The 26214-nt window shown below is 38.8% G+C and overlaps 1 protein-coding gene across 1 annotated transcript in view; it reads left to right on the forward strand.

Annotated features, from left to right (window-relative positions):
- The first annotated feature begins 1097 nt into the window (after positions 1-1097).
- dock3 (dedicator of cytokinesis 3) overlaps positions 1098-26214 on the forward strand; it is a 90615-nt gene continuing 65498 nt past the window's right edge. Inside the window, exons 1-5 of the mRNA XM_007890579.2 lie at positions 1098-1178; positions 12629-12712; positions 15236-15276; positions 18613-18668; positions 23703-23799. Of these exons, the coding sequence (XP_007888770.2) occupies positions 1142-1178; positions 12629-12712; positions 15236-15276; positions 18613-18668; positions 23703-23799 (315 nt within the window). The 5' untranslated portion in view covers positions 1098-1141. The remainder of the gene's footprint in view (positions 1179-12628; positions 12713-15235; positions 15277-18612; positions 18669-23702; positions 23800-26214) is intronic.

The following is a 26214-nucleotide window of genomic DNA, read 5'->3' on the forward strand; positions in this document are numbered from 1 at the left end:
TCGGTTGTAAATCAGTTGCAATGGCAGGTGTCAGCTGCGAGGGCGGGTGATAAGGACGTCGAGCTGCAGGTCAGCCCGTGAACCGAACAGGCTCGAGGGGCTGAATGGCCTCCTCCTGTTCCTATGTCAACAAAATAAAATAATAATGATGATGATGATGGTGGTGATGATGATGGTGGTGGGGGGGGGGATGCGGGGAGGAGGGGTCACTCACTCACCCCACGGAAGGTGTGTGAGGCCGTCCGCCTTTCGCCCACCAAAAGCACAGTCACTACACTCGGGGCAGTGTGGGGGGGGTGTGAAGCGTCTCGACGACGCGACGAGGCGCGCCGCACCGAGGGGCCGAGGGTGGTCATCGATCCAATTCATTTCCGATGTCCTGCGGAGCCGCCGCGCCTCGCCGGACCGGGGTCGGTCGGAGTGGGGTCGGTCGTCACGGTAACGCCAACGGTCGGTCGGTCGGTCGCCCCCCCCAACCGGCGCGAGAGCTGTCCGTTTGGGCCAGGCAGCGCGTGACTCGGCTGGGCGCATGCGCTCTCTGCCACTCGGCCTCACGCGCAGCCCACCCCGCGCACCTCACGCCCGCCCACCCGCGACGCCGTCCGTCCGTCAGTGTTTGGGGGGGGGGGGGGGGACACGCCACGTGACCGGTGGCTGTCGATGGCGCCTCAGCAAACCGACTGTTGGCGCTGCTGCTGTTACTGCTGTTGCTGAGGTGAAGTGAAGTGAGCGACACGCCGGCCAGAGCGGAGCGGAGCGGGAACCGAGCGGACAGGGGCTCGAAGCGGGTCAGTCAGTCAGTCAGTCAAGTCAGTTAGTGAGTCAGTCCGGTGCTGAGCTCAACCCGTTAGTGAAGTGGAAAGTGGGAGTGAATTACGTCTCAAGAACACAAGGATAAGACGAGGAGGGGGGACGCCGCCGCCACCGCCGCACCGCATCGCATCGCACCGCCGGGGTCGGTCAATGATACGCACCGCTCGCCGCCTCTTCCTCCGATCCTCCTCTTCCTCCGCGGCGGCTGAACAGCGTCCGTGAGAGAGGAGCGGGAGAGGATATTCCATGTAAACCGTGGCTGCCGGCGGCCGCCGCTCGGGCTTGGCTTGGGTTTGGTTGGGTTTGACCAACCGCGCGGTGGTACGAGATGTGGGCACCGACCGAGGAGGAGAAATTCGGTGTCGGTGAGTCCATTCGGTGCTTTTGATGGTGTTTTTGTTTCTCTCTCTCTCTTCCCCCTGTGTGGTGTGTGTGTGTGAGTGCGCGTGTGAAATTGATAACGAGGGAGATCGTGATAAGAGCGATTATTGTCATTATATTATTATTATTATTATTAATGTGAATGCAGATTCGGTGCTGTCGCCCTCCCCCTTCCCTCACGAAAAATAAACACGACAACAAACAAGCGGCAGAGCTGTGTGGAGTGGGGGCGGACTGTATTGTATATTGCGGGGGCTGTGAATGAGGATGACGGTTTTTTTCGTTAAATCTCTTGTTTATTCTCCTATTATATATCCCCCCCCCCACCACCACCCCTTCTCTCTGTCTCTCTCTCTGTGTGTGTGTGTGGCTTTTATTTAAAGAATAAAACACGATCGCTTTAGACCAGAGAATGAGGGATGTTTTAAGTCCCTCTGTCTCGTAACAATCTGCATCGAAAGCGAGAGATTTTAATAACAACGATTCGCGTTTGTGCATTGTATATTAATATATCACACATCTCTCTCTCTCTCTCTATATATATATATATACATAAAGTGTTTGGAAGTCGATCGCAGCTTAAATCCCGAATATGGGATTTTTAAAATATATATATACGTATATAATGTATACGTTGAACTGTAATCGGGGTTTGAAATCCGTTACACGATGTGGGGAACTGTTGCATATGTTCGGATGATGGGGGAGTGGGGGGGAGGGAGGGGGGGGGCTGCGTTTTGTAAATGTTGGAATGTTTTTCGGGAGGCGCGTTGCGATCGTATTTACAATGTGATCCGATGTAAACCGCCCCCCACCCCCCACCCCCCGATACACACAGCCTGTGATTTGCTCTGTCCCTCCTCTCCTCTCTCCTCTCCCTCCCTCCCCCTGTTGTGTTGTTGTTGTTGTTGATTTAGCGAGAGACGTGCGGGACCAGTCAGAGGGGGGAAGTGTCATACCTCCATGGCGGGGAGGGCGCTGTCATGACGTGTGTGTCCCCCCCCCGACACACTCGCAACCGGCAGACGCGCGCGCGTGTGGATGCCGTTGGATTTTAAAATGGCAATATCTCGGTCGGGGCACGAAATAGCGGCGCAGGAACCACACACACCGAGCAGCAGAGATTGCTGAGGAACCGAATCCTAAGAGTCGTATTCTGTCGATCTCGGATCCAGTGCTTTTACGTACTATTTTTATTTGGGTGGTGGGGTTTTAAAAAAAAACGTGATAACATTATTTCCGATCAATCGAAATGACGGGACCGTCGTAAAATCACGTTAATCCGACGGACGTGCTTTGCGGCTGTCTCCACAAAGTGATCAATAAAAGCCTTGGCTTATTGGATCGGTTTATAATGAGTAAACATGTTCTCAGCGAAGCAATATAGGATTTTATATTGTCAATTGGTTGTGGGTGAAGGCTTTAAAATATGGAGCAAACATCAGATTGAAGCTTCAATATCCCACAGTTAGAATTAGGATTTGGAAAGAACTAAAACTACTTCTACTCAGTTAGTAAGTTCAAGTTTGTTGTATTTACAATCTAAAGCCGTTACTCAACTATGTGGATAGAATTTGTGCCATTGTTAATTAATGACTCATTGATAAACAATATTTAAAACAATATATCTAATAGCCAGTGAATTAAAAGGCTGATTAGTTAGGTTGGGAAATGTAGAGTGAAATGATTTTTCTATGTAAATTTAGTGTAGATGAAGAAGAGGGATAGAGAGAAAGTACTTGACTCTTTTGGGTCCTGTTAATTTCAACACGTTAGCAAGTGACTATGTAAGGATTGGCCTCTGCATCTTTTCTCTCTCTTTGGTGTTCATCTATCAATGCATATATCTATGTTGAGCCTCTGATTTGAGATTGATATGTTTACTTTGTATGTTGAAATCAAAGGGTTCTTATCCAGACAATGAATTATTTTTTATTTGTTGGATTGTTCGTGCTATTGTTTCTATATTGCTATAGTCTGGGCAATCAAACACTCTTCTCTAAATCCTCATCTGCTGAAATCAAAAATTCCATGTGAAAGGTTTTGTGATATCAGTGTTAAGAGACACTATATCAAATGCAAATGTCATTATTGCTATCTTCTAGCTGCTGTCAAAGGTGCTATACAATTCTGTTGTTGCTGCTACTGGTTCAGGGTTAATAGGGTGGTAGTGGCTTTGAAGCAACTGGCTCCCTAATCCTCTTGGCTGAAAATGATGCATGGAGAAAATAGATGGTCTTGTCCTCACAGTAAAAGCCAGTATGACGCATTACTGTAGGGTATTGTTTGTCATTAACACAGACTGGTTTTAATTGTCCTTCTTAGATGTGTTTCTTTTAACACGTTAACATGTCGAAAAGCTATGTTGCCAAAGTTTATTAAAATGTATATATTTTCACATTCCAATTCACATTTCGATGGAGGATCAAGAATAGGTCACGTGTGAATTTAACTGTTCTTAATGTACATTTGCAGTCTGTATAATTGTACATTGTGAGTTTATTGTACTATCTGGCGTCTAGATATTTTTAAATAGTTTGCAGATGAGGGTGGTCTCCTGAGAGGAGAAAAATGATTAATTAGACTTTTTGAAGATTTTTGCTCATAGCATCTGTAGAGGTTATATATAATCTAAGTAAAATGTAGTATAATGCATTTTTGATCCAGAAAATTATGATGAATATAGCACCTGGAAGCACTATTCATTGTAAATTTAAGCTTTCGCATTTTATTTGACGTTTCTGGCTTTCACTGACAGAAGCTCAAAATGAGGACTCAATGACTCCCCTCCAGTTTTGAAAGGTTGCATTTTTCAACAGTAAGAAATGTTTTTATGAATAGTGATACTGAAAGGCTGTGTTTGTAATAGTAAAGCAGAAATGAATGTGTAAACAGAAAAAAATGGGTAGTGCACATTATCAACTTCAAGAACATTGTATACACATTTAAACCATAAAGTTCTGCATATAAAGAGGTACAACAACAACAAGATTTCATTTATAGAGCACCTTTCACGTCGGGAAGACGTCCCAAGGTGCTGGACAGTTGGGTCAGGATATTAATTTGTCAAATTAGTTATGGTTAGTTTGAAGTAGGCATTTTCTATTATTCCTATTTTCTCTTAACCTCTCCTGAGGATATTGATGGGATGTAGTCCACAGTGCTATTGGTTACTTTGTCCAAATGTCTGTTGTTCATGATTCATTCTAGAAAGTGGTGTCAGCATGTTATTTGATTTTGGAGGGCATTATTGTTGAACTATATTCTGGTTACATGCAACATGCATAAGTCTGCACTTTCCAGCAGCAGTTACTAGATAGCCATCAGGAAGGGAATCTATAAATTCTCATGGCAGTATGGGATTCCTCCTAACTGCTCTACAGTGCATCCATCCAGCAAGTTGATATCTTATGGAAAATAGCCTAGTTGAAACGAATCCTGTATTTATTGAGGCTGAATAGAAACAAATCTCAAAGTCTTGCTTCCGCCAACTGACTGGGAAACCTTATATGAATGAAACACAGCATAAAAGCATTGGAATGAGAAAAGATGTTTCCATCCTTCAACTTGTCACTGGTTTCTCTCCACATTTGGGATAATGAAAATTACTGTAATTAACATTTCATGATTTATCTTACTACTTTTATAGCTCTGAATTCTATTAACCTGTTCTTTTTTATATATATATATGTAACATTGTCTAATGTCACTCTTATTTTTGTTGATGTTAACTTAAATTTAACAGGTACACACTATTGGTGGTATTGTTGAGCAATTGCTATTGTTGCTATTGTGTTCTGCTTCCCCGTTTCATTTAAATGAATTTTCTTTAATAGCTTTATTCTTGACTAATTAACTGTACAAACATTTTATGCATTAATTAGCTGAATCAAGGGCATAACACTAAGGATTTAGAAAGTATATTTGGAGATGCGTTTGAATAGTGTGTTGTGTTTATAATGTTGCTCTTTGCTAACTCCTCTATGATTTAATGTGTAATAAATATTTTAGCATTACTACTGGCCATTCAAACATAATAATGCTGCATATACATAGACACTCAACAATCCAATAACAAAAAGCAAAACAGGTATATATATGATCTGGTCTGTCACAAAACCTTATCATTTATTAAGGTGGCAATTAGGAGGTGACCTCTTGATTTATCAGTTGGCTACACTATCAAATCTTGCTTTAATTAAAAATGCTAGCAACTGATAGTAAACTGTTACTAAGTTGTTACTCTACAGAATAAACTGGAAAATTGTAATGTTAGCATGAACAATTTAAAAAAACTTGCATTTGATAGATCAATCAAAAAAATAAATGGGGAAAAATTATGGTGGAGCCACATGGAAATGGTTTTATGGGATTTAGTATTAACTGAACAATTTTTTAAATGATCAGTTAGTTGTGGGACCTCAAATCGCTTAATCAACACATTTTGCTCTATCTGGCTCAAGTATTTTTTGCATTGGGAAAAGGAAACAAAGTGGAGAGATGCTTTGGTAACCATTGATCTACAACGTTTTTTCAAAGATATATATTTATTGCATCTAGATTTCCACATAGTACTAAATGACACAATCTGCATTTTTTTGGTGTTTTTCAATTGGTTATGTGTTTTATACTTCTAAAACTGATATCTGCGAGTAATCTGTGAAAATCTTCAATGGTGTAATTGTGAGGTTTGTTATTCTTGTACTGGTAGCTTAGAATAATTTGTATTTGGGATAGTAAACTATTTGTACAAAGTACAAAATTATAATCGGTATCTTTGCAGCCTGGAGCTCAACTTTAAATGGTTTACTTTTTTAAAAATATTCTAATATTAAAAAATAAGTTTTAATATTCAAATTTTTCATCTCCATTAATTTATTTTTTACTCCATTCTGGAATCCCTCGGCCTCACCTCCTTCAAGGCCTGTCCCAAGACCTTCCTCTTTGACTGTGCTATTGGCAACCCTTCTATTTCCCCCCTTCCCTCCACCCCTCTTGATTCCAACCCCCAGCTTGGGTGCAAACCCTTAACCATCCAGAGCCTTGGAATGTCTTCCAAGGTGAAAGATGTTTTATAAAAATGTAATTTTGTGTTTGTTTTATTACAAAATTGAAATTGAGTGCTGCCACAATTAGGTAAAATGGAACCAGTTAACTTAGATGCATAAAGGCAGTTTTTTTCCGCAATGCAGGCAATCCTACTTGCCAATCCTAGTGATGAGGAGATGGGGAGTCTACATGGATAAAAGTCTTGTAGTGTATGTGTTCTGTATAAGTAATTGTCTAGTTGATTATTCTTTGAAAGCAAATTTACCAACAATTCATGAGCTGCAGTTGCAGCGGAGGTGTGTTAATCTAGTTTTGGTAATTATATTTTATTATCTTGATTCTAATTACTGGGTGTCCAGACTGAGTTAGTTTAAGGGCTAGGGTAATTTTATAAGGGCACAATGAGAGTTCCTTTTATGTTAATGCCCAGTAGGTGATTGCGAATGGAATAGTAATATTGCCTTTGATATAGCAAATTATCATGTCATTGAAATGCAGGATATTCACTGTAGTGACTGCATATTTGTAGGTGAATGCAGCAGATAGTTTGCGCACAGGTGTGTCCCACAGCCATGAAGTGGAAGATGGTGGGTCAGGCCATTGGGAGAAATTCCCTTTTCTTTTTGAACAGTACTATGCGATCTTTAACATCCACTTGAAACAGGTAGACAGGACCTTGGTTTAGCATCTCAGAAAATTTATCACAAAAATAATTAAATTTGTCCTGAGCCGGGTGGGCACCTGGGTCAGGATAAATTAAATTATTTGTGTGATAAATTTGAGTTTGATATATTCACACTACCCATCTAGGGGCTAAGTGCAGAATTAATAATGCAACAATTGTTCGAAACGAAATATTAAACACAGTTCTTAAAAAATGTAGATTTTTCTGAATGAGTACTGCTTAGCAGATACGTTACACAGGTACACAAAGCATGTCAGGCGAGAAGGGTTGAACTTGCTAGATTAAATTTGCACAAAAATGTTGTTAGTTAGGATACTAAAAATATTTCTGACAGATACATTTTTGGTGATAATTCAGAGTCTAAAATGTTTATCAGACAATACTTTAAAATAGCCATTATTACTGTTGCTACTGTTACTTGCTAGTATAGGAAATACTGAATTGATATAATCTGCAATTTTAACAAGATGATCTCTTGATTTAGAGTTCCGAAATAACTTTCAAATTCTGCATTTAGTACATGAGTAAACTAAACATTTTAGCATATTATTATATTTTAAAATAAAATATGCAATGGTCTAATTATGACCCTTTCATTTCTTATAGTGGCTTACCACATTTCCCCCACAAAATATGCAGTATATTCTGTGAAGCGCTTTGAGACGTCTCCACAAAGACGTGATAAGACGTTGTATCAAATGCAAGGATTATTATCATTGAAACATCTCGAAGCACTTTACAGGAATTACTGTATTTGTAGGTAAATGTGGCAGCCAATTTGTAGACAGCTATGAACCACAAACAATAATGAAGCAATGGCCAATTTTATCTGGATGATTCGTGGTCAGGACACCGTGAGAAACTCCCTTCTTTTTTCAAATAGTGCCATGGGATCTTTAATGTCCGCCTGAACAGGCAGACGGGGCTGGCATTGTATCTCCATGAATTGTAAAAAATTACAAATTTGTAAACTGAAAGCTCGTAATGGCTGACTGATTTTTGCCAATGTAAAGCTGCATTTAAAATAAATTTTGAAAATTACTTTATAAATGACAATTTATGAGTTTAGTTCTTGTTGGAATTCCACTGGTACAATGCCATAAAATTAATTCTCTTTGATCTCCTCACTTCAATTTCCTGTGCTTCCAGGGTCACGGAATCCAAACTATTTCAAAAAGGAATTCTAAATTAGCTCTTGCTGTTGTCAATTGATAGGATGAAATACAAGTACAGTATTTTAATCATTTCCAGTAGAAAAAAAACTGAATATGTAATGTAAACATTTTCACTTGTTCAGGGAAAGCTTTTAATTTGTCAATCTATAAAGCATTTTTAATGTATATTTTGTGCTGTTACATAGGGTATCATCTGTTTAAACAAAACTTAAGCATTGCTGGCTTTTAATATTTATAGAATATATTGCATAGCAGTTTTTTGAAACATGCATGAAATGTAAGTATTGTATAGTAGAATGTTGTAATGAAATATTGTGTATGATACAGCATCAACGTGCACTGTTAGTGGGATGCATAGCTATTCAGGTTTCCAACATTTTTAGAAAATAACTGGGCGACAGGTTCTTATTTATCTGCTTTTGGGAATTAAGCACATAAAATCGAATAGAAACATATTTAATAATTCTCTTTTTATCAAAATTCTTAAAGTCTTTGAAGTACTGAGATTCTGGCCAAGAATTTCTGCAGTATGATTAATGCAAATGTAGCCAGCAGCTTGAATTCTTTGACCTTTGAAATTCTATTTCACAGGTTAATACATATTTCACACATTTGGAAGATGTAACTTCATTTGTTGAAAGTTCTTTTTAGAATTTTCTTGCCTCCCTTTTTTTGTTTGAAATAGTTTTTGGAAGAACACAGCAGACATTTCATTGGTTTCACAAAAATAGCTGAAGCAATTTTGGATTCAGAAGGCTACAATCTATGCCTCTGTTATCTGTCCCCCAAGCATAATATACCTGGAGTTTTGTGCAAGATGTTTTGTGGTTCATTGATGTCAAAAAAAAGGACTGTCTAAGATGCCATATTATCATTTAGGTCAGCAACAACAAAATTACATTGTATAGCACCTTTCACATCGGGAGGACGTCCCAAGGCGCTGGAAATACAGCCTGTAAAAGTAGGTACGGTTGACTCCCAGTTCCTGCCTTAGTGATCCTGCCCTAATGTTCTATTTGGAAAGATAAAGATATTTTCATAGAGTAATTATTTTCGGCTTTCATTTTACGTTCCAGATGGCAGAAGATTACACGTGAAGCTTTAATAATCTGCATTTTAGATTATTTTACTATGATTCCCTTTAATTCAAACCTTTTTATGCATGTTCAAACTTACATGAATTTATTTTCCTTTGTAGTAGCAGAATTAACATCTTAATTTCATGTATATTAAGAGTAAAATGAAAAGAAATACATACCAAATCATTAAATATTAACAAAATGGTCAACAAAAAAAAATACAGTGCAATTTACCACAAATGAATTATACTACAGTATGGAAAGAATTGAATAAAAAGTGTTTGAAATAATGGCACATCATTTCCGCTTCATTTTCGTGTAAATTTCACCAAATAAAATGATTTAAAAAAANTCTTTTCTGAACTGATGAATGTTCAAACTTTTTAAATGATTCTCATTTATCTCCATTATTTTAAATTGTTTTTCTCAGCCTCTTTGGAAATCCTAGGTAATCATAAATAATAATCCTTGAATTTGATATAGCGCTAACATTTCAGTGGAATGTAGTGACTGTACTTGTAGGTGACTTTAACAGCAAATTTGCACACAGCAGTGTTCCACAAACAGCCATGATATGAATAATCAATTTAGTTGGAGAGTTGTTGACCAGGAAACCAGGAGAAACGATAGTGCAATGGACTGTTTAATGTCTACAGAAACAAGGGAATAGGACCTCGGATTAATGTCTCAGCCAATGAACTTCTTGGGGAGCACTATATTGTCGATGGTGCTGTATTTCAGTTCAGACATTAAACTGAGTCACATCTGCCAAATCAGGTGGACATTAAATATGTCACAACACTATTTGACAAGAAAAAGGAGTTTCTCCCAGTGTCCTGACCAACTATCCTCCAATAAAAATTGTTGTTCACTTCATGACTTATTCTTGGAACGTGCATAAATTGGTTGCTGCGTGTACCTGTAAAACCACAGTACTACATTTGACACCAATTATCTGTGAAGTGAGCTGATTCAGTATTAAATCAAATGCAAGAATGATTACTGTTGTTATAACAACAACAAATTACATTTGTATAGGGATTTGGACCTGAGCAAGAGGTTGAGATCAGGAGGGGTGGAGGGCAGGTAGGGTAGGGGTAAGAGGGTGGCTGAAGGTGTGGTTAAAGAGGAGGGGCTTGAGACGTGCCTTGAAGGAGGCAAGGTGAAGGGACTGTGTGATGGCTTTTCAAAGGGTGGGGGCTGAGAGGCTGAAACCTCGACCGCCGATGGTGGGGAGCCTGCTGAGCGGAGGGAGTGGACAGGTTGATATAGGGTTAGCACGTCACACAGGTAGGAAGGTTTAATGTTATAAAATTATAATGTTCTGTACCAGGATCCTGACAAAATATCTACCCTTTAATGTGTGCTCTTTCAATTTCGGTGGCAATTCTCAGGATTGGAACGTGATATAACACCATCTGTATTGAGTGGCTTGTTAAGGTTTACGATTTGGCTAATCTTACTGAGAAATTTTTCAGTTGTGAAGTAACTCTTTTCACAATCAAGCTATGATAGACTAGTGAATGATCAAAAGGTATAGTATGTCAATCTCTAAGCTGCTATACAACTCCCAGCCATCATATTCACAACTTGAATCATGGAAGTGTTTTTTTGGTGCAAAAGTAGAGAAATCAGAAACATACAGCGCAGAAGGAGGCCATTCAGCCCATCGTGCCTGTGCCGGCTCTTTGAAAGAGCTACCAACTAGTCCTACTTCCCCGCTCTTACCCCATAGCCATGCAAATTCTTCTTTTTTAAGTACATATCTTATTCCCTGTTGAAAGCTATTATCGAATCTGCTTCTCCCACCCTTTCAGGCAGTGAATTCCAGACCGTAATCTCTCTGAGTAAAAAAAATTCTCCTCGTCTTCCCTCTGGTTCTTTCACCAATTATCTTAAATCTGTGTCCGCTGGTTACCATCCCACCCGCCAGAGAAAAACGTTTCTCCCTGTCTTTATTACGCTGATCTTATCCCTGGTGTTTTCAAGGACCATGAGCTAATTGTATTGGAATCTGGATGGTCCCTCCTTTTCAGGGAAATGGATATTTCTCCCTTGTAATTCCAAAAGTTTTACAGAAAATCAGTAAATGAGGCATAAGGGATCTTCAATGCAATTGCATTGGAATGACTTTGCAATTAATGGTTCTGTGAGGTTCTGGAGTGGAACAGTCTGCGTGATCTTAATACCCACAGGAGGGATATGTTGCAGATGTCAGGCCAGATTCTTCTGTAGTTAAATTTTCACATAACACAACAACTTGCATTTAAATAGCGCCGCTCACCCGGGATAGTGTGCCGGTGTACTTGACAGTGGTGGAGTCCTACCTTGAGCCAGAAGAAGGGGGGAGTTGACCCTAAGCACGATCGAAAAGAAAGGTCTTTAGGCCGGATTTGAAAGTAGGGAGGGGGTGGGGCGGGGGCAACACAACATGAGGGGTAAACTGTGGAATCTGAGGCAACACAGATCTTATAAACACAATACAACAGAGTATGCACCTGGGCTGATCATGGAAAATGAAGTTCAATCCAGATAAATGCAAGGTGCTTTATATATAGAATGTAAAAATATGTGGCACGAATAATTCAGGGATATGTTAGAGCCTATCAAGGAAAAGCACCCACAGCTTGGACTCGCACTCAGATGTGAGAAATGCTTTGAGATGTTCTCCCAAAATGAAAGGTGCTATATAAATGTAAATAATCATGGTATATTGTCAAAGGAGATCTGTAGAAGCCATACAGTATTCTGGTTAGGCCAAATCTGGAGTACAAGGAATAATTCTGGTTGCTGCAACAACAACAACAAAAAATTACATTCGCATCGCGCCTTCCACGTCAGGAGGGTGTCCGAAAGCGCTGGACAATCAGTGCTTAGGACCCGAGCTGGGGGTCAGGATCGGGGAGGGTGGAGGCAGTGGGAGAAGGAGGGTGACCAAAGGCATCGAAGAGGAGGGATAACAGGGCTGCCTACCCATTAGAGACGGTGCAAAGGAAAATCGAGGGCTGATCCCCAGCAATAGAGGATAATCTGTGAAGCTCAAATGAGTAGATAAGATAGCATTATTTAGCTTTGAAAAGAAAACTCTCAAAAGGGACAATTTAGAAGTAGATAAGATGAACAAATCCGAGCCGAACTATTCGTTTGATGTTCCAAGTCAGCAAGAGAAAAAGACAAAGATTCAAGGTTGTGAAGGATAAGTTTAGACTGTACACCGGGAAATATTTCTTTACACAAGAGGATAATCAAGCACGAGATCACTAGAATGAATGTTTAAGGAACATGCCCTTAGGCCCATTTGTTGTCATGGGAGGGCAGGAGGGTGACAAAAATGGACCTAAAGGCATGTTCACCTGGACTTCTCTTGTGATGTTGTGCAAAGGATAAAAATAATTTCATATTTATACATTGGAAGATTCTTAAATGTTGATTCTTTTGTTTTGCAGTGATATGCAGTTTCCGTGGGTCTGTACCTCAAGGCCTTGTCCTAGAAATTGGGGAAACAGTTCAGATTTTGGAAAAATGTGAAGGTAGGATTGAATTTTAATAATGCATCTTAAGCCTGCGCTATCCCATAGGTTTAAAAACTAGAATATGCCTGTTCTTTGAAGTACAAGGTTTAGAGAGAGGGAGCAAGGTGGTTGCCACTGAAATTATTTTGTAGCTCTCTCTATCTTTCTTTCGACTATCACCTATTTGCATGTGCAGTTGATTGTCACTTCACCAATTTTGTTAAAATTGTGGACATGACCAAACACAAGATAGACAACTGCATGACCGAATCCTGTAACATGATCAACAATAAACCATGGGAAAGAATTTAAATGGCTTGTTATACTTTGAAACTGTACTCAACTCCTGTACACCTGCTCCCTCCTACCTCTGTGACCTGTTATTGCCATATCAGTATGTCCGCTCCCTCCACTTTGCTTCATGTCTCCCGCCCAGCCTGCTCCGCCATCAGCAGTCGGGCCTTCAGCCTCTCTGTCCCCACCCTAGGAAACTCCATCCTGCAGTCCCTTCGCCTCGGCCCCTTAGTAAATTCCTAATGCTATTAGGACTCAATATGCAGTCAATCAATTTGGAACTCAGTAGATATTGATTTATGAATCTACTTTTTCTGAAAACTACATACTTGTAGAAGGCAGCTTTAATTTCCTGACTTCATCTGGCAACATTAGCCATCCAGCTTTTTTTTCCGTGAACTGCAATGACCTGTAAATCATTCTTAAATGTTACTTAATATTATAGTCAGGTTTTGTTGTGTCAAGCTAAACTATGATTCTGTGACTGGTGGCAAATTTCATTCCACCTAATGGTACATGGTTTGAATTCAATTTATGTACCTTGCAACGTGTTCGCAAATCTAGGTCATTTATGTATACTAGGATAGGAGTATTTTAATCCAGATCATTTGCACTGGAGACTTTTAAAATGTTACCAGCTTTAGGTATTCAATGAGGCTTAATATTATAAAATGTAGGTTGTTATAACTTCACATCTGTTTTGTGCCCTCTACCAAATAGAATCTCGTCATAATAGAAAATAAACTGTTAGAATACTTCATTTCAGATTTAGAATTTAACTCTGAAAGATTGTTACAATGAAACTACTAAATTTACAGTTTAATAGAATCATTATCAAGTATAAATGTGTCGTTTTTACTTGATAATTATTATAGTAAACTGTAAATTTAGTAGTTTCTACTAACAAACTGTTGGACCATAATACCCCCCCTGGAAAAGAGTCTCTTCCCCCTTTCTGGTGCCTTGGCATCATCTAAACTCCTCCCCATCTAGGCTTCCTCCCACAGTGACCTATCCTCCTCGGTCACTCTCCACCGCTCTTGATGCCCTTGCTCCCCTAACTACCTGAACCGTCTCCTACTCAAGAAAGTCACCTTGGTCCACCAACCACCTCCGCTCCCTCAAGGCACAGGTGCGTGCCACTGAACGCACCTGGCTCAAATCCAATTTAAAGGTCCATCGGCAGATCTGGCTGGACCTTATCAAATCCTACCGCTCCGCCCCCGCCTCTGCTAAATCATCCTTCTACTCTGAGACAATCTTGGAGGCCCAAGCTCCTTCATTACCAACAGGCTCTTCTGCCCATCCTCGGCTCCAACGCCAACTGCGAGGCGATGCTGGACTTACTCAAAATAAAAGTTGAGGGGATCCCCTCAGCAGGCTCTGCCCTTCTGTCTACTACCAGATTATTACAGTGAACTGAAACTTTTTCAGTTCACTGTAATAATCTGTATGGTGGAACACCAACAACAACTTGCACTTATATAGCGCTCTCCACGCAGGGTAGTGTCTCAAAGCACTTAACAGTGGAGGAGACTGACTCCGATCCGGGGGTAGGGGAAGGCGGCCATAAGCACGGTTGAACAGGAAAGCTTTCAGGCGGGACTTGAAAAAGGGGAGTGCGGGGGCAAGGTGGAGGGATTGAGGTAGAGTGTTCAGAGTTTTGGGGCGTAGTGGCTGAAAGCACGACTTCCAGTGGTGGGGCGGAGAGTGTGAGGGATGAGCAGAAGGCCAATGCCAGTCTAGCGGAGGCGCCAGGTGGTGGATTGGGGAGTGAGGAGGTCGGAGCGATAGGGAGGTGCCAGGGACTTGAACACAAAATGGGGAAGGAAAAAAAAGCAGGTGTGGGCAGGAGATGGAAATGATAGTATTTGAAACATCTGGATTTCCAATAGAATATTCATTGCTAAATTGGGCTAATTTTGTCCCCTCTCCCCAAATTCCAACATTTTTGTTTTGGAAGTCATTGCTAGGTGTTTGTTTTATTTATAAATAATCTTCCTGCCTATTTCTTAATAAAAGTGTTTCGTTCACAAAATACAGTTACGACACTGCGGTATATTCTGTGAGGCGCTTTGAGACGTGTCGAAGATGTGATAAGGCGTTATATCCAATGCAAGGATCATTATTATAATTTGAGCAGCAAAGATTCCTTTTCTGTCTCACATGCAGCTGATTGGAGATTCCACTGAAGGTACATAGTCTCGTATTTTTCTCAACTGACATGTTATTCATTTGTTTTTGCAGGATGGTTCAGGGGGTTTGTAACAAAGAAACCTACTGTAAAGGTAAGTGCTAACATAGCTTCTTTGCACTTTAGGAATGGGCTAACTATCGTATGAACCAAATTAAAACCTGCTGTTGAATCACTGCTGGGTGCACGAGTTGCATCGATTTACATTAATTCTTCCATTTGGGGCAGTAATTAGTGTCTGTTTCCTGCTAGGAGGATCCGAGGTTTTACTTCAGTTCATTACATTGCTCATCTTGTCCAAGCTACCAGAAGCAGGAATAAACATGACAAACAGGTTGCTGGCTATATTGCCAAATCAGTGGAGTTTAGATCCCTTGCTAAAGCTATACAGTGCTTTGGCCAGGCCAAAGCTGGAGTACTGTATACAGTTCTGGTTCCCACACATAAGGCAATTGCCCAGGCCGTAGACACAGTGGCACAAAAAAGGCTCTTCAATCCTGAAAGGAGACAACTCAGAAGGTATCTTATAGAGGTATAAAAGATTTTAAATGGGATTGAGAAAGAAAAACAGGAACATTCAGATATACTGACTCCTTTGAGGCCCAGACTCTGGACTCAAATCAAGAAGCAACTTACTGCTGTAATGGGAGGACAGTAAGGTCTAATATTCCAGAGGGATAAGATCAGATGGGCTGGATGACCTTCATCTGAATCTCTCTGTGATCTCATGATTAAGTCTCTAACATTGAGTAGCACATTTTCTCTGGTCCTGGGAATTGAAGTTGAAGGCAAAGGAAAGTTTACTTTGGTCTTTTTGGGAAATATTGCTTGGAAGGCCTTTGAAGCAAACTTGTTCAAAAGGAAACAACAACTTGCATTTACACTGTATATCGCCCTTCAAAGGGGTTAGCATCTCGGAGCTCTTAAAACAACATTGCTCTCTAGTCTGATCAGAGATCAGCCAGGGTTGATATTAGTTAGGGATAATTTTATGGTCTTTTCCTATTCTTAAGATATTCTCTGTTCCTTGGTGATATATATTGCAATCTTACCAAACTATCATGACTGAACATTCAATAGTTTGTACCACCCTTTGGGCAGAATTAAAAGGGTACAAGAGCTATTTCCTGAGCAAGTATATCAATTCAAATCCAATTTTAAAAACAGTTGCAGGGTTTCATGTAGCAATTTGACAGCAGAGCACTGCAGGCCCTGAGACATAAAAAAGTAATTTGAATTGCATGTTTTGCCCTACATGTATAACATTCTGACAATTCATCATATTGCTTAGCGATGCCAACTATTTTCATTCCCAATCAAGTCTCCATCAATTGAAATACAAGTACTGTAAAAGAATTACTATTTTCCCATATTTTTATTGAAGTGAAAGCTTGCATGGCTAAAATCCAGATACAAATACGGTTTGAATTTGAATTCAGAGATCCACAGTCTAACTTTCAATACTAATTGCTATGGTCTAGAATGCACTGCCTGAAAGGGTGGTGGTAGCAGATTTGATAATAGCTTTCAGAAGGGAATTAGATTGGTACTTAAAAAGAAAAAAATTGCATGGTTATGGGGTAAGAGCAGGACTAGTTGGTAGCTCTTTCAAAGAGCCAGCATAGGCACGTTGAGCTGAATGGCCTCCTTCTGTGCTGAATTTCTGACCTAATATCCTGCATATTATTCAAGGGAAGCATTTTCAGATTTATACCATATAATCAGTGTTTCAGGTTAGAAGAAAAAGTTAGTTTCTATTCGGCATCATGTTGCAATTGCTTTGGGTTGTTTTCTCAATAATATTCAAGAGAACTCAAAAAAATAATTTCTGGATAGCCAATGGTTTAGTGCAGAGATGGACAACTTGCAGCCCGCTTGACTATTTTACATGTGCGTAATGTGGCCCCCAGGTCACAAGTTGGCCATCCCTGGTTTAGTGGATAGAGCTACAGCTTTACAGAAACGGGAGCTTGCTGGTTCGAATCCCTGTTCGTGTTGAATTGATTAGTCTCAGCCACCCTCACAATTTCAATTGAAATGCCGCATTTCGCCCACAAATATACAGTCAATTCACTTTACAGCATATTCTGTGAAGCGCTTTGAGACGTCGAGAAGACGTGAAAAGCGTTATATCTAATGCAAGGATTATTATTATTATTAATTGTGAGGTTAATTTGCCACAGCATTCCCAGGGTTAGGGAGGATAAAACCAGCTACTCCTGATCTCCCTCTTCAGAATCCCTAAGTGGGCTTGCGTGATCACTGGGTGAAGAAAGCTGTGACTCCCTCAACAGTTGAGTGGCTTGTGGACATTCACTGCCAAGATGCTCACATGAAGAGTGGCCACTTGGGTGAGACTACTGGAGGGCAGCCAGTGCTGCTGGAACCACACCCCAGGATGAGAACGCTGCCACACACACACACGCTGCAAAGAAAGCAGGAGCAAAATGTGGCTGGTTTTATCCTCCTTAACTCTTGCAAAGCTGGACACTTTAATCTTCCCTTGCAGCCTAGGTGGCACCAACATGGAAGAAAATTAGAAATAAATTGGACACCTACAATTTTATGGAAATTTGAAAGAAAAAGCTAATTGTTTACTCTGTTGCTACAGTATTCATCTTAGACAGGATGACTGATATAAATGCAGCAATTTTGGTATGAAGGCCATTCTGCAAACTGGTTAATACCTCTTACCAGCTTCAGTCACTTTGCACTCAGTATTGTAATTCTAATATTAAGCAGTTAAAGGATTTGGGTCAGTTTTTCTATTCCTTCAGTATTTTTTCATTCCTGAGTTTTTTTTTACTTTTAAAAAAAACTCCTTGTGGGGAGGGAGGGCGAGTAGTTTGACAGTTTGTTAAAGCCAAGTGGTATGAAGTCACTGCATTAACATGCACACAGCTGAAACACTCTGTCTCACTGATGAGTGTTCAAATTATCTTCTGCTTCGTTACACTGTCCAAATCAGTAAATCCTACCATAAATGCTGTGAAGCCTATAATTTGTCAGGACTTCCTATTTAAGTCATTCTTTTTAAAAGATGTGAAAATAAGAGGATCCTCATCATGAGGCAGTATTGGACTCCATAAAATCCCAACCACTGTATAATGACGCAGCAATTGTCTGTTTCACTTCACTCACGTGCAGTTAGCTGGCTATGGGAGTTGTGCCAGCAAGCTGCACACATGTGTACTTAGTAGAGTCCATACCATCCTCATTGTAAATCAACTAGTGTTGTAATGAAGTACATTATAAAAGGGCTGCACTGTAATTATTTCAAAACAAATTTTTAAATCTTGATAATGAACTCTATCTGGTAACTGATTTTTTCTGTTTAATGCCTGATGGTGAGCAAGAGATGAAGCACACATATAAATATTGGAAACTTGTTGTACAACCAGTTAATAAAATTTCTTTCTTGTATTTAAAGGGTCTATTTCCTGCAAACTACATCCACCTGAAGAAAGCTGCTGTTGCCAACAGAGGGTGAGTACTAATGATTAATTACATGAAAGGTTATATTTAGATGGAAATCGCAGGAAAAGCACAACAGCCACAGGCCAGAAACAGAGGAGAAAGTAGGTCTTCTGTTTGATTATCTGTATGCGTTGTTCAAATGTTGTAGGCTTATGACTGAAAATAAATCCTCTTTCACATGTAATTTGCAGTATTACGGTACACCCTCCCTGAATAAACTGATTTAGATAGCAATTAGTGAGTTTTACCCTGAATAAGTCCTTTCCTTTTATTAAAAATGTATATTAATGTATATGATATATATGTTCACATACAGGCTAGTTGTGTGTCTAAAATCCAATACTAATGAGTTGATTATTCCACTTGCATGATTCCTAGTGGCTGGTTTAAAGGGGATATGTGTTGGACTTCAGCTATTTATTCAGTCACAAAGGGCAAGGAAAAGGTGTGATATGAGGATGATTTAAAGGGGGTAAAAGTAGAGATTTATAGTAAAATAGCATTAACATTATAAAATGGTGAATATTTCACTAGTATTGAAACTGAAAATGATGTAGTACAAATAACTTGATCCCCATCTGAAATCTGTTTTGTCCAAATACATATCCCACATGCGTGAACATCTGCCTTTTAATTCTCTTGAGAGGGGGATGTAGTAATCTTTGGTATTTATAAAATAACCCACAAAACTGGATTGTTTTTGACCTGGTTTCAGAGCATCAGATTCTTATTACGTTTTCAGCATTAAACTCATTAAATTAAGCAGAAAGCAACAGAATGTAGTAGAAGCTGTTGTTATTTTCTTTCCTTATACTAATACACATTCCTAAACGATGTGCCTGCAATAAGATGTAGGATACTTGGGATTCTCAACATAAAAACCTTCCTCCTCCTATTGCCTAAAGTAAATTGAGCAAACATCTCCGCCATCTGCCTTCAGTACAGCCTTCAGTATAACTATTTATTCCAGTTTGCTTCAAGTATTTACTATGTATTGTTTTAAGAAGGATAGGGCAACCTGGTTAAGTGGGGTTGGTTTATAGTACTGGGGACCCATTTCATTGCACAGACTTGTTAAAATGCTTATTTTGATACTGTACGTTGACTTGTTACATAGAGCCAGTAGATTTCTCACCAATGTTATTACCCTGACATTTTCTAAATTTCATATTTAGCATAGGATGTCTATTTTACAAATTTGGCTTTTTAATTTTCTTGTCACAGTATTTGTTCTCAGAAACCTCTGTAAAATTTAGTTACTAAATTAGTACTCATTGTATCCTGTTTGGTTGCTCTCTTGTGTTTGCATCCGTAGTTGAAGACTGTAGGCAAATAATACTTGCCAAACTAAATTTGATTTGATGCCTTAAACAACAACTACTTAAATTTATTTAGCGCCCCTTACGCAGGGGAGTCTCAGAGCCCTTTAATCTTTTGTGAATCCTTAACCCCCAAAAAGGTAATCTTCACCTACTCTTTGTGGGGTTTGATTTCAACACTTTGTCTCCAAGTCAGTTGGAGGTAAATGATTAGTGTTCCATGAGGTTGTTGAGGTAGTTTGATTCAGATCATGACCTTTAAAAATGTTACATGCTCAGTTGGACAGCTTTTGTAAAGTTTTTATTGCCTTGGACCCTCCTTCAATTGCTTTAGGCAAGTAGTTAACCTACTTTGTTGACTTACTATATATGAGTCAGAACAGACACGTACAAACACCTCTTTTTAAAAATAAGCAATGTTTATGAGCAATTATGCTCTTAGGTAAAAGTCATCAATTAAGTTTGAGAAATTAATAAGTAAATATTGAGACAATTGTGCTAGCATTAGGGTTAAGGGTTGGATTTTTGTTATAATTTTAACTGCAATAGTGAAACTACTATATTCAACACTTACATAAGTTTCTCTCCACGTTTACAGATTGTGTTTCTTCAGACATATCGGTACTTCAGAAAGAAACATTAATTAGTTGGAATCTTTCACTTTAATTGTTGTATTCATTGATACATATAATGGAGTATTTAGATTCTGCTGTTTTCTTTTTGACTAAAAGGCAGTGTGACATGCAAATGGTATTTTCACATTGCTTCAGTTGGCCTACGTATTGAATAAGAACTTTTTTTTTAAGCTGAATTTGTTTCGCTCTTGGGGCTTTCTTGTTGGGTATACACAATGTATTTGAAAGGAAGGTTGAAAAATGACAATTTTAAGCCCTGTAAGATTTCTCTAATGTTTTACATGTCTAAAACACGGCTAAAAACACCCAAATATCTTTCTCCTTTGCAAGTTAACTGATCAACAGCTCCCTATTTTTTGCTGTTTCTTGTATCCTTACATTTATTTTAATTCGCTGACTATGATGACACTCCAGTCCTTCAACAAGTTCACCCAGATCCAAACATTTAGCATTGTCCTTTTTATAATAACAATAATTATCATGGTATTGAACATCTCAATGCACTTCCTAGGATTTACTTTAAACCTCAGTGACTATTTATTTGTAGGCAAATCAGGAATTATCAACAAAGAAAGCAAGAAGTTTGGGTTTGGGAAGCATCCATACATTACAAACGTGGATTTTTTCACACTTGCAAACAAAAACTTGCTGAAATGTTCCTCAGATTTGCCGTTGTCAAAAGTCTGCTGTTAGCTTCATGGACTGCTACATATCTTTCCGAAAGAAAATATTACTCCACAAAGAATGCTCTTTTATATAGTGATTAAACTAGCTTATCCAGCAAAAAAACACCACAAATTGGGTAGAAATGTAATCAATAGCTACTAGATGTGTCAGATACTATTCTTTGGTAGGGAAATGTTTCCTCTGGGAACATATTGCAAGAAGTAGAAAAATAACAGTAGGGGAAATAAAGTAATTAATTAAACATTGTCATGCTGAGAAATAATTAACCATAAGATATGATTCTGCATGTTTTTAATTGAATGGAAACTGCAGCAAATTTGTGCACAGCATTGCCACACAAACAGCAAAAGTTAATGACAAATTTTATCTGGGAAACTGTTGGCCAAGACTGGGAGAAAACCCTTCTCTTAGTGCCAAGATGTTTAAGGTTCACCTGAAACAGCCAGACAGGATTTTAGTTTAACATTTAATCTGAAGGATTGCACTTCTAATGCAGTACTCACCAGCATTGCTTTGGAATGTGAGCCTGGGCTGCAACCTGAGAAATTGATTTCCATCCATTAAGTTAATGGCTCCACAGCTAATATTATCATTGCACATTTATCTTAGACCTGCTTACTGCTCATTTTCAGGAGATTAAGACTAATCCAATACCAATTTTTTTTTTCTGAATGTCATTTGTTCTTAGAGCTTAACACTGGAAACAAATTTATAATGGAGTCTATTATAAAGTACAGTGGATTTTTGGACACGGGGCCAATCAAACAAACATTCCATCATGCTTAATGTATTCCTGTTTTTTCACTGAAGAAAAAACACAATATTTATCTCAGAATAGCTAGATACTAACTCTCGACCTGGAGATCCATGAAGAACTATAGTAGGATTTCACATTAGAATTTTTCCGAGCACTTGCACTTCTAAAAACCCATTGTAACTTCTAGTCATTTTCAACCACTCTGAAGTCCTGGATTACCTCACCTCTTTTAACCATCTTTGTGGAAACACATGCTTCTAGTTGCAGTCTTACCTATCCTGCCCACTTCGTTTCCTTCAACAGCTTCTTCTCCTGCTTCTGTACAGTTCCTGATTGTGTATCTTAGGGCTTTATCGTCTATTCTCTTATATAATAATAATAATCCTTGCATTTGATATAGAGCCTTATCATGTCTTCAGGACATCTCAAGAGGCTTGATGAAGTAAATGGAGACAAATTTAAAACGATTATTAAAAATACAAAGCAGAGTTGTTGCTATTTTTCTCCTGTGCTACAAAACTTGATTGACAATTTTTAATTTGATTCGTTTTGGCAAATAATTTGGTTTATTACATTTCAAATTCAGAAAAATGTTTAAAATAATATCACTTAAAAGTCTATATTTTCTAGGAAATATCTTTTTGCTAGGTTAAACTTTGGTGGATCAAAGAATTTATCCTCGTGAATTTCTGACAGAATAAATTGTAGATAGGCTTGTGTGGTTGTGTGCATTCAGTTGCTGAAAATATGGCCTTTCATGTTACAGTTACAAAATGGCATTTAAATAAGATAATCGAGGATACCCTATTTAATGTAACAAGATCGAAAGAATCAATCAGGCCTATTAAAGCTCCCCACTGATGATCATTGTTGAGGAAAAACAATGTATTCCATATGGATTTACAGATAAACAGCACTGCATTTAACATAAGGTGTCCTAACCATCTGATTTCACAGTAATCAGTTTCTGATTACATTATTTATTAATTTTGCAGCAGCTGTATCTCAATTGTTTATTTAATTTGTGTACAATTGAGGAAGAGGGATGGAGAATGCAGTGCCATTGGTATTCTCATTGAAAATTTATGGCAGCAAAGTTGGACCCAAAACTGAAAAACATTACCTCCTAAAATCCAGTCTGAATTCTATCCCTCACCCCTTCTTAATCCCATTGTTAGATTTAGATGAATGATTAGGATCAAAGTAGTTAACAAAAAATTTGATGCATTCTTGAGAGAAAAATAAATAGCGGGTATAGGAGTGTTGGGATCTCATGTAGCACACTTGTTGATCTGAGTATGCTGTTTCCGTGCTATGTCACTCTATGAAACCATATTTAGCTGGTAAGGTTACTAACTGAAATCAGTTTGGGGCGATTTCAACCTGGTCTATAATGAACTAAGACTAGTGGGTGCAAAAATACTGTTTATTCAGCCAGATAGTCTGTGCACGCAGTGATGATCTGAGAAGAATAAATGTCAATGAAATGATATCAGGGCCAAAGTTGAAAATTATTTTAATTGTTAATGCATTCCTTCCCAATTCTTCACAATTACAAATCTCAGTAATGATATTAGATGTTTGTGATGTTCTGTTTTATAAATGTTAGGAAGCCATTGTAACAATCTGTTATTTTATTTTGCAGTCAGTTTGAGACTGTAGTTCCCTTGGAAGATTCCATTATTACTGAGGTCACAGTCACATTACAAGAATGGTCAATCCTCTGGAAACAACTATATGTGGTAAGTGCAAAATTGTTAATACAATTCCATATATGGGTATGTAGAAATTATGCCTAATTGGTGCTGCTCGGATTATTCACATCACATTGGCTGGGAAATCATGGTAATACTTCAACACGTCTATCATGTACCAGTAGGCATAGAATTTAAACCTAAATTGTGAGCACACACGCAGGAGAAATGTCAAAAAATGGGCAGGACACAATGCAATAGATGTCACAATAGACGTAGGAGCAGGGGTAGGCCATTTGGCCCCTCGAGCCTGCCCCGCCATTTAATAAGATCATGGCTGATCTTCTCACCTAATTCCATTTACCTGCCCTATCCTTATATCCCTTAGTCCCTCTATCCTTTAGAAATCTATCAACCTCAGTCTTCAATATGTTCAAGGACTGAGCATCCACAGCCTTCCATGGTAGAGAATTCCACAAATTCACTATCGTCTGAGTGAAGAAATGTTTTCTCTACTCAGTTTGAAAAGGCTGACCCTTAATCTTGAGACTATGATCCCTAGTTTTAGATTCTCCAACCAGGGGAAACAGTCTCACGGCATCTACACTGTCAAGACCCTTAGGAATCTTATAGGTTTCCATAAGATCACCTCTAATTCCTCTATATTCTAGAGAATATAGGCCTAGTTTACTCAAACTATCCTCATAGGTCAACCCCCTCATCCCAGGAACAACCTAGTGAATCTACGCTATACCCTCTCTAAGGCGAGTATGTCCTTTCTTAAATAAGGAGACCAAAACTGCACACAATATTCTAGGTGCAGTCTCACCAATGCCTTATACAACTGCAGCAAGACTTCCCTATTCTTGTATTTCAACCCTTTTGCAACATACACCAACATGGCATTAGCCTTCCTAGTTGTTTGCTGGACCTGCATACTAACTTTTTGTGACTGGTGTACAAGGAACCCACATCCCGCTTAACACTACCTAGTCTCTCCCCCTCTAGAAAATAATCCACTTTTCTATTTTTACTGCCTAGGTGAATAAAGTCATACTTCCCCATGTTATACTCCATCTGCCACCTTCTTGCCCACTCACCTAGCCTGTCTATTTCCCTTTGCATTCTTCTTGTGTCATCTTCACAGCTTACTCTCCCACCTAGCTTCGTATCATCCGTGACTTTAGATATGTTAAGTTCTATTTCCTCATCTAAATCATTGATATAGACTAAATAATTGAGGCCCAGCACTGAACCTTGTGGCACTCCAGTAGTCACATCCTGCCAATGTGAGAAGGAATTTACCTAAATTTGTATGTCCACGTGCAAACACACACACGCGTGTGTATATATAATATACATATATATATCCCCAAATTAGCTGGGTTCAAATGTACTAATAAATTATCAAAAGGAGTTAGATGTGTGATCACTACAATCTTTTCATTTTTAAAAAAACCTTTGGTAACTAAATTGTACATGATTCAGAAAGAATTGTATTAGAAAAATTGTGTGATTTTTTTTCATATCTGCTATATGTAAAATAAAACTGGTCAGTGTTCAGGACTTAACATTTCCAAGTAAAGAAAGATTATTGCCTTGTAATATATCTTGCAGAGAACCATTATCAAATTTCTAAACAGTGCATTTGTGCCATTATGTAATTACTAGAAATTTAACATAAAAATATACAACAAATGAATTGCGGAGGTTTATGGTACAATAGTGGTTTCAATGCTAGCTGATCCAGGAACCAAATGAATATTTCGCTACGTAATATTATGTGAGCCTAACCGAATGTTAGCTCTGATTTAATTCAAATTATTCAAAGCAGCGAACTGACACCATTGTATCTGCTTGCAAACCTGATAATGGGTCAATCATTTTAGAGCAGAGATACCTGAAAGGGGTCTTTTAAACTATTATTTTTGGATTGGCTCTAATGGGGTTAATTAAATACGTCTCAGCATGAAATATGACGTCTATTTGAGAAGTGATCTTGGTGGCAACTGGGAGAAATACTGGGTGGAGTTGCTCTAATTTCCCTCTTCCATTTTACTATTTCAAATTGTATAATAAAAGAGCAGGCCTGAATGTCAATTTGTACGCTAGAATTAATATTGATTGACATGATATCATGCTTTGCTTTTCAAGTTCAGTTCTTAAGAGAATGATATAAAAGGAGTCTTCACCGTCACTTATTTTATGTGGCATAGAATCTTGATTAAAATATGCAGTGATATCATCAATTGAATTGTTATTTTACAAGAAATATCTAAAGTGGATCCAAGTTAAATAATAATAATAATTTGGTCACTCAATCCACGACTGTTTGTGGGATACTGCAGTGCACAATTGGCTGCTGAGTTTTGCCCAGAAAATATAGTCGATTCACTTTACAGTATATTCTTTGGAGCGCTTTGAGACATCTCAAAGATGTGGTAAGGCGCTATGTCAAATGCA

This window comes from Callorhinchus milii, unplaced genomic scaffold (genome assembly GCF_018977255.1).
Source record: "Callorhinchus milii isolate IMCB2004 unplaced genomic scaffold, IMCB_Cmil_1.0 Scaffold12, whole genome shotgun sequence".
Taxonomy (NCBI): Eukaryota; Metazoa; Chordata; class Chondrichthyes; order Chimaeriformes; family Callorhinchidae; genus Callorhinchus; species Callorhinchus milii.